This window comes from Coturnix japonica, chromosome 2, assembly GCF_054131305.1.
Source record: "Coturnix japonica strain WE chromosome 2, WE-NBRP24, whole genome shotgun sequence".
In the NCBI taxonomy this organism is placed as follows: Eukaryota; Metazoa; Chordata; class Aves; order Galliformes; family Phasianidae; genus Coturnix; species Coturnix japonica.
In genome coordinates this window covers 134,703,143-134,713,034 of record NC_140664.1, presented here as the reverse complement: position 1 = coordinate 134,713,034, position 9,892 = coordinate 134,703,143, and the positions used below count along the sequence as shown (strand labels likewise).

Sequence of the window (9,892 nt, the reverse complement as noted above, 5' to 3'; positions counted from 1 at the left end):
CTTTGAAATCTAAAAAAAAAACAACAAATAATCAATGCTTTCTTTGGTTTTCTTCTTCAGCTATGTTGATTTCATTCAGAGTGCTCTGATATTCAGTCCGTTGAAAGATAAGAACACTGTATTTTAAAGAGACCTTAAACTTCACTATGTTCTTAGATGACTTACCTCTTAAGAACAAAGCAATGCTTTGTTGATTCATGAGCAAAAATAGATTTATACTAAATCTTTTTATTTTGGTAAAATTGATTAATCATGCTTTGTTCACACATAAAATTAAATTCAGCTACACACTGAATGCTCTGCTCTCTAAGACAAGTGCAATAGAAACTAGGAATGTAGCTTGAATGAACCTGGAACAGTTTTTTTGAGATTACACCAGGTTTAATATTCATTAGATTTTACTCAGGAATAGACTGAATAGCTCATAACTGCCTGTGGACAAAAAAGTTCAATTCAGCAAGTGTTATTGCTGATGTGTGAAACAGCAAAGGCAAGCCTCCATTTTCCTTTCCTTAGTGTTTTTTCACCTGTGGAGCAATTTGTAAAACCACCTGCACCAGGAGAGAAGATCCCTCACCTGATTTCTAGCTCTGACTGAGGCTCTACAGACTCTGTCTGTCCCCATGCCTTTTCCAGGCCCAAACTGGCAGCACTTTGGGTTCCAGGATTTTGCTATGCCTTATAGTAGTTCTGGGGAAGAACAGTGTGACAATCAAAGGTTATTTTCAGGGATATGAAAGAAAGTTTAATGGAAGAGAGGAGAGAAAGCTTAAGAAATCTGCAACAAGACCAGAATTTTAATGGTGAACTTCTGCAATCAGGTAGGCTTTTATGGAAGTACCATGTGGAGGGTTGGGTATGTGCAGATTATTTGGCACGATGCACTGTGAAGCAATTATTGTATTCCCTCCGTGCACTGCACAGAAATGTTGTCATTTCATGCATCATTCACAGCTCTCATTACTGACACCACCAGCATCTAAATTACTGTGAGTATCAACAAAACAAACACTACTAGTCTAAGTCTTGAAAGTTTGGGAGTGAATGGTATAGTTTTTGTTTTTGCTGAACTATAACACACAGCTTTTGGATATTTATCTTGAATTTAAAAGGCTAAAAGAATGAGTATTTTTTCCTGTATGCCCTTTTCCTCTTCCAGAAAAGTTGCTATTTTGTGCTAAGAAAAGTGGTTAATTTTTGTATTTGTTATTTTTTATGTTTATTTAAATCAGACAGGTGGGAAGCCTGGAAGAATTAAGAGCATTCACAATGGTTAGTTCATCACTGTCCTCCAGCTGTTTTTGCAGCAGTGGTTCCCTACAGTTGTGAGGACAACTGAAATCATGTTGTATCTGCTGAGAGCTGAAATAGTGTTGTGTTGTTGGGAAGTCAGCAAACAGGTGTCAAAATTATTTGTTAGCATTGAAACAAAGCCTCTTGATTCAGCCTCAGTGTTTTCCTGGGGTGTTCCATGCAGTGGTTAGAAAGGAAGGGTACAGGAGCATAGGTTAGAATCTAAGCTTTTGAAGATGAGCTCAGACTGCTACTTACGTAGTTAATATTGAAGGCCATGTTGAAGTGAAGGTGGATGGAAAGACTTGGCCATGGTCCCAGAGGTCATAATCAATGAAAAATTACTTCCTGGGCTTTCTTTGAGGTTTTTTTTTGCAGTGTCCTCAAACTCTCAATTGATCCCAAAAAAAATCAAACAGCCCTGTAGCCTCTTTTATTACGTAATGGATGGTTTTCTTCATCATCTGTATTCATTGGCAGCTCTGCCTATTGTTAGGGGATTGGAACTTGATGATCCTCAGTGTCCCTTCCAACGTAAGTCACTCTATGATTCTCCGATTTCAGCTGCATAAACTACTTTTTTCTATCAACTTGATTCATGAAAAAAAAGCACAAGATGACTAGATTAGATATACATCCATGAAATCCAAAGGTGTTTACTGTATGCCATGCTAGAGTCTCCAACAGTATTTAGCTGAATGGATTTTTTTTCTAGTATCCGATGAAACTTCACTGTGAAACGATGTGAAGTGTTTGTCTTGTATCATTTAATTCTTATTGTTGTGACATTTGGGTAGAAAATGTCAAGATTTTATTGATATTTGTCAGATGCCTTATTTCTGTCCATGTCAGTCAGTGTGTTGCAAGCTAAAGCAGATCTTGTTCATCCTCCTATTGCAGTCCCAAAGACAACAAAAATGTAATCAAAGACTTTTCAGGAACCAATAGAATTTGCTGAGTGACCCAAATAAACATGAACTAACACTGCCCCTGAGGTTATGCTTTGTAAAACAGGCAATAAGTCCTTCATGAAAATCTGTGCAGGAAGATAATATAGATCTACACGTTTCCCTTCAATCCTAAAGAAACAAAACAGAAACATCTGTTCCAAGTAATCTTCAGGAGGAGTGAAAAAGTGGTAGCTTGGAAGGGAATGGCTGGAGAAACCTTTTGCAGCCCCTAAGAGACACTTTTCTAGATACTGTTGCACAGCATCTAGCAGCAAATCTGTTTATACAATGAAAGGTCTTTCAGAGAAAGCCATGGATGTGTGGCCATTTCTATCAATGTTTCACACAGCAGGCCTTTCCTCCAACACTTGGACACTGCTTGTCCCTGTGCTGATATCCTCAGCACTATAAGGATGTGTTATACATCTGAATATTTACGCCTGCACTAGCTATTTTCAAACCAGTTCTTTCTACTGCAGAAGTAGCTTCCATGTTTTTGATGATGTTGCACTCAGTGGTTCTTAGCTCATTTCCAAATACTAAATTAAGCCAGCACCTTATGTTTGTCCAAATGAATGATTATGTTAATAGTTATAAATACCTTCTTAAAGTTATAGAGGTCTTCCCCCATCCAATTAGATATACATAATTTAAAATTAATACTGAACAGACGACTCACTGAAAAAACATTGATCATAGATTTGTTTTCTTTTTATAACATGATGGCTGAGAAATGAGTGTTTATGGCACACATGGAGGAAGAGGTTTAACTTCTATTACTGAACTGTTCTCCAGTTACCAATTTTCAGTTATTTTCTATTTGGATAGAATCTCTTATGGGAAGAGAAGAATGAAAAATGGCTGACTTCTTACTACCTGGTACCAACAACTTCCGTAAATTCACTCCGGAATCCTTGGCTGCTATTGAAAAGAGAATTGCTGCTAAGAAGGATTATAAAAAAAGCACCAAAGACCAGAAACCTAAAGAGAAATCACGTCCTCAGCTTGATCTTAAAGCTTTCCAAAAATTGCCAGCTCTCTATGGAAATCCTCCTCCAGAGCTCATTGGGGAACCACTGGAAGACCTTGACCCATACTACAAAGATCGCAAGGTTAGAGCCAACCAAACTGTTTAGATCTTCATTTGGTTTGTTATATGGCGACAAAGTGTTTGTGTGAATAATCTATTAAACAGTCTTCTTTATACTCCTTTGGAAAAACTATAATCCCTTCCAATGTTATAAAAATGTGGGAAATTGGCACAACTGAATGACATGCTGTAATTTTCAGGAAAAATACCTTAATTTTGAATTACAGGAATTAAATATCATGGACCGTATTAGCATTTAAATCAGAGTGGAAACATCAGAAGTGAAATGGATAAAAGAAGTAAATGAGATTTTGACTCAGATTTACCAGAAATGATGATAATTTTGGAAATTTTCTATATTTTCATGGTTTTAAACTCTCTTCCTCTGTCTCAATGGTTGTGCTCTGTAAACATGCACAATGAATGATCATCCAAGTATAAAAATTATTATAAAACATTTACTGGTGAATCCTTTAAACCTACTTATTCAAGCTCCATATTCTAGTTGTGTGTGCTTGAAGAAAATGATTTTTAATAAAGAGCATAGAAATGGGAAATAATCCATTAAAAATGAAGCTTATTGCTTGCAAAATTGAGAAATATTTTCAGTTAATTTCTACAGTCTTAGAGCTATAGGATCAATATCCACATTGACAAATAATGTTTAAGTCTGCAGTTCTCTTCCACCTTTGCACAGCTTGATTCAGAGGTCCAATTTACCTAAAGAGAACAGTCATAAGCAAAATTTATTTTGTGTTCTTTATAAGGATCAGGGTTTAAAAAAGGAAGTTCATGCTGAGATTTTTGTTCCATTTTAATAGTTAATGAATATTAACTCATTCATCAGTTTATGATAAAAGTGTTGCAAAACATAGTGGTCTACTTGTTTAAACAAGCAAACGAAATTTAACATCAAAGCCTTTCATAGAACAAGGTGTAATAAAATATAAATATATTCCCTTCAGCTTCCTGTAAGTTTTACTTTGTTTCTTGACATTTATTTTTAAGATCTTCATAGTGGTAAACAAACAGAAAACAATCTTCCGGTTCACGGCTACACGTGCCTTATGGATCCTCAGTCCTTTCCATCCAATCCGAAGAGCAGCAATTAAAATTTCAATACATTCATATCCTTTTTCTTTGGCTTCATTCACACTCTTTTGCTACAAAGATCTGTGTTATCCTTTCCTATTATGTTTTGGAGCATTGAATAGCCCTAGGTTTTCCTTGTTCCACAAAACTTCTAATTACAGTTTACTTACATATTGCCCTTGTCTTTATGTTCTTGTTCTATTTAGTAAAAAATAGTTTTGTGAGTACTCAGGGTTTTGAAGCCTGACTTTCTAAGCCTGACTTTCTACTTTATTTTGTATTATAAGTGTGATCTCTGATGCTGATTACCTGATGTCTCATAAACAAACACCTCATGCTGAGGACTTTCTCATTGAGAAAACTAGTAAGGTCTCTAATCTTTATCTCATGTTCTGTTTACCCAAACTATAAGAATTAAATCCAACTATGGTGCTGAAGCAGATTGCTGACTTATTTTAAAAATAAAACAAAGAGGTAGGCACACATATGAAAACAGATAGAACAATTATACGTACTATTTTTCTTCTGGAAATCAGATTAAAATACGTATCTTTGATATATGGAAGTAAAAATAGTCAGGGATGCTATTATAGGGAAAGAAAAGAATGCCTTTGGAATAAAAAGGTAATACACGTCCTGAATCACACACTTAGAAAATGGGACTCATTAGTGTATTTTTCCAATTTGGAGCTTGAAAATGAGACCAGAGCAAAAATGCCATCACCCAGGAATGAATCAGAGCCAGCGCAGTCTGTGGTGTTACTGCATCGAGGTTAGGTTTTCAGCCATCTACCCTCCACATAGCATTGAAACTGATCCAAAGTTGTGGTCATAGCAGGGTGCAGGCATCCCTGGAGGAGTAATGGCTCTCATCTGAGGGCTTCCTTGGGTAATGAGCTGGCTGTTATTGATGTTTCAGCACTTGTGGTCCATCTCATGAGTTTGTGGCAATATTTGGCTGTGCCTGCAGTTAAACCCAAGACATTTTTTGGGAGGACTGAAAGAACTGCTTATCAAAAAGGTAGATGTCTTTCCTGTATTCATCTGCATCCTAACTTGCCAAAGGTGTGGTAAGACACTAAGCATGAGGTTCAACTCCAGAGACAGGCACTTCATCTTAAGTATCAACACCTGAGCTAGATGCCCTATTCTACTTCTGAACTTATAGTCAATAGGTCCCAGAGAATAGATGGGCAACACCAAGAGTTGGCATCTATTATCCTTTGAGACATCCACTAGTAGTGTGGCAGATTTTGCCCTGCCCATACATGAGAATAGAGGTCTCACAGTTTAGAGGTGAGTGACTGTGTATGTTATTTAACTTCTATGAACATTTCATTTCACTTTAAAATAAATATACTTCACTGGAGTTCTATGAGAACTACTTTATTATCATCAGTGCTCACATTGCAATGGTAATCAGGAACTTCTATTTGTTATCTGCAAACCTTTACTCTCAGCACATTCAAGCTCCCTGTTTATCTGAAGTTAAAACTCCATAAATTATATAAGTTGTGAAAAAGGAAGAACAGGTAGAACAGCAAAATATGTTTTATTCACACGAGCTTCCTTGTGCAAAGAAAACTGAAATTATGTGATACCAAGTGGGTTCGGTTCTCAGTTACATCCTGGTTGCTGCTGAGATCTTGGCGAGTAAGACAGTCTCTATTTAACCTTATTTTTTTTATTATTTTTTTTTTCCCCTGTAAAATTAAATTAAAAAGGTATCCTCCCTCTCACTCTGTCTCAGTGATTAGGGTCTGCAATGCCTAGAGCCTGTACAGCAATCAGGATGGCATAAATAAATTATAATAAAATATATTATATAATATATAATAATATATTATTATTATTATTATATAAATTATGGCAGTGTGTTATCTTCTAATGTGACTCAGAATCAGCAAATATATGTGCTTGCAGTCCTTAGGAGTGCTTTAGAAAGGATTAAAAATATTAATTTCATAAACTGTGGGATATATAACTGATTCTAATTTGTTGTTGCATTCTTTGCCTTCACTCCCATGACTTACATTATTCACTTGGTTTATAATATGCACAATTATAACTAATTGTGTGTTCATGACTCAGAATGAGTCCTCTAGAAGTTCATCTCCATCGTGGAACAAATACGTTGAGTAAGTATCTGTGGATGTGTATGTATTTCAGTTCTATTGCCCTAATTGACTTTTTAACCTACTCTCTGTCTTTCATACAAGGTAGTTTATGAGGGGTTTGGAAAACTGTTGCTTGTGTTAGGACTTCATAAGCTTTTGCTTTGAGGCAGTATTTTTGTCTCTGGACTTAGTAACCACAATAATTATGGGGCTACGTGACAGCGTTAGTGTAGATTATGTTCTGCAGAAGTTCTGTTGAGCTACCATCCTGTCTGTCCTACCACTCCAGTTCATTACCCCACTTTGTGAAGTTACTTGGTATTCATTTGCGTTTCATAAAAATATTAGAAATAATAAAAATATCTTTATAATTAAAACAATAAAAATGTTAGAACACGAACTTCATTAGTGCTAACACAATGTAAAGGAAAAGATTCCAAATTAATTAATTTACAAACAATTATAAAATCTGTTTCATGATTTCTGATGCTGGAACAGCTTGGAGTGGCAAACTCTTAGGCAAGCAGGAACAAGAATCTGTGTGGCATTAATTCATACATCTCCAGAGGACACTTCCCTGCTTAAGAGAGCACTGAAGTTTAGATAAGAGTTATGCTTGCTGTTGACATGAAAACTGCTGTTCAAATGTATTTCAATGACAATTTTGGAATTATTCTTTCCAAATGAAGAGGGAAGCACTACATACATATAATTTCCTACTGCATTTACTGAGTACCAAATGAATGCCTTTTGAATTCCTTTGGGAGATCTCTACCTTGTTGAAATGATAAGTGCGCTCAATAAGTCCAGAAGAGCTTTTACTGATAATTTTCCATTAATAAGAATAATTGATGTCTTAAATTGAAAATCCTCAGATTTGCATTTCTGTAAGCTTTTTAACCATCTGTATAGAAATGGATGCAGTGTACCTCAAGTAAATAATACACTGAATATCCTACATTCACTTGGCTACTTGAAATAAGTATCAGGCATGAATTTTGATCCTTATTTTAGCAAGTAGCTGGAAGTTCTGTGTTACACAGATTCTGGAGACTAACTTGGAAGAGTCTGAAAGGGACTGCTGAATGCAAAAAATAAATAAAGGCACGTATGATAGCAGCCATGGAGGGATGGTTGTCAACTACTGTCTCAAACTCCTTGTAAGGACCCTGAAATAAGTTTTCCCTTCACTTCTCTATGACATTCCCTTGATTTGTTGGCCTACACAGTAAATAGTTTATCTGCATCTCTTATCCTCTTACAGTAATTGCTAATGTTGCTATTTTCCTTCGGTACTTAGATTTACTTTCACTGGCATTTACACTTTTGAATCACTGATAAAAATATTGGCAAGAGGCTTCTGTCTAAATGAATTCACTTTCCTTCGAGATCCCTGGAACTGGTTGGATTTCAGCGTGATCGTTATGGCGTAAGTGGAAACAAATGAAATATGGACTACCTGTGCTTCTGCTCAGTATTTAAAGATTTCATTGCTGGGTTGTCAAAGGCAGTCTGCAGTACAAAAAATAAAGACTAAAAAAAAATCTGAAACCATCTACTACAGATGGTCGTCTACAGTCAATAACCATCGACTTTTCCCTTGTTTTATCACTCTCTGTTCAACTATGATGCATTTATCTTTCAAAAAGGGAATGAAGCAAGATACAGCTAATCTCTACAGTCCCATCTCGTACCACTCTGTGGCCCTTGTACACGAATGAATGTGTATAATAGCTCTGCTGTCCAATGTGAGCTACTATTGAGAAAGAGGGTGTACATTTGAAAACAGAGCATTATGTATGGACACCAGCACAGTGGATTATGTTTGATACCATTCAAAATTCACTGTTCCAAGCTTTAGTTTATGATAATTATTAAGTTTTCATAGTGATTACAAGCAGCTATGGAAGGGAGATAGATTCAGATTGGTTCAGCCTGAACTGAATAACTTTGAGTGACATTTTTCTTTGTATTTTAAGTGCATATTACTTTAAGATACTGGCAAAAAATCAGCTTTACACAGATAAAGAGAAACCTTTATAAGTAAATTCACATAATTCAGAGAAAGCTTTCTGTTTTTGAATCTCAAAAAAAAAACAAAAACAAAAAAAACCCAAAACACCTCTTGGTATGTAGTTTATTAACATTCAAAATACATGCAGGATGATTAAAAGTTAAAAATGAACACTAAAATAACTATTTGGTTTATTCTAATCAAAGTGCCCTGCTTCTATAGGTTTGTGGGAGCATTCAGCAACAAGGGGAGCGTGTCGGTCCTTCGGACATTCAGGGTTCTGAGAGCTTTAAAAACCATTTCAGTAGTCCCAGGTAAGAAATCCTATGTGATTTATATCTGATTCTTTCCTCTGATCAAAATGTTTTATTTTCCTTCCTTCTCATTCCTTCTTTCCCTCCCCTTTCCCCTTTCCTCCCTTTCTCCCTTCCCTCCTTCCTCTATTCATTCATCCATTCCTTTCTTCCTTTTATTTTCTTTGTACATCGTTCACTGATTGCAGCTGAATTGGTAAACACAAGCGTTTTCCCAGTCCAGCTGGCCCAAGCAGAATAAACCAAGCAATATAAATAATATTGTGTTTAATTTTCTTTTATTATATAGTAATTATTTTGATAGCATGTTATTATGTTGATTTTACAGTGTTCTTCTAGCCTAGTCTATGTGTGATGGTTCAACAGAAACACCCCTGGCAACAGAACGGGCTTTATTATTAATCACCTTTCAGCATCCTTGGAACAAATCTTTTTTGTTGCTTTTCTCCCACTCATCTCTTAGTTATAAAGTTAGTCATTTTCTCATGACTAAATACAAACTCAGAATCAGCGTGTTGCCCCTGTGTTGTCTTTCTGGTCTTTTTGATCACATTCATTATTGCATGCAGATTTGGATGATGCTTGCTTGTCCCTCATCCTTGCCTAGATAACTTAAAGGGAATAATGGAACATCTGGGTCAATCAAATGTAAAAAAAAAAAAAAAGAAAAAAAGAAGTTCCTGTGTTAATTGCTGTCAGTTTTTCGTCTCCCTAGGACTCAAGGTCATTGTAGGTGCACTTATCCAGTCTGTTAAGAAACTTGCCAATGTGATGATCCTGACTGTTTTCTGCCTGAGCGTCTTCGCGCTCATAGGCCTCCAGCTTTTCAAGGGTAATCTGAGATACAAGTGCATGAAGAATTATACAGATTCCACCATCAGTGATTTTTTACATAACAAAACATGGGAATCCTTTGCAGCGTTTGCTAATTATACAGGTAATGTTCTTAATTCTTTCTTTATTTGACAATGTAATCACCTGCATGTGCATGTGTAACCACTGTTGTATATGAAGTTGAATAT

At 35.9% G+C, this 9,892-nt stretch overlaps 1 protein-coding gene across 1 annotated transcript in view; it reads left to right on the top strand.

The window, feature by feature from the left end:
- Window positions 1-3,090: 3,090 nt before the first annotated feature.
- LOC107308739 (sodium channel protein type 5 subunit alpha-like) overlaps window positions 3,091-9,892 on the top strand; it is a 31,668-nt gene continuing 24,866 nt past the window's right edge. Inside the window, exons 1-6 of the mRNA XM_085539052.1 lie at window positions 3,091-3,355; window positions 4,342-4,460; window positions 6,459-6,563; window positions 7,843-7,971; window positions 8,779-8,870; window positions 9,586-9,807. Coding sequence (XP_085395178.1) covers window positions 3,101-3,355; window positions 4,342-4,460; window positions 6,459-6,563; window positions 7,843-7,971; window positions 8,779-8,870; window positions 9,586-9,807 — 922 coding nt within the window. The 5' untranslated portion in view covers window positions 3,091-3,100. The remainder of the gene's footprint in view (window positions 3,356-4,341; window positions 4,461-6,458; window positions 6,564-7,842; window positions 7,972-8,778; window positions 8,871-9,585; window positions 9,808-9,892) is intronic.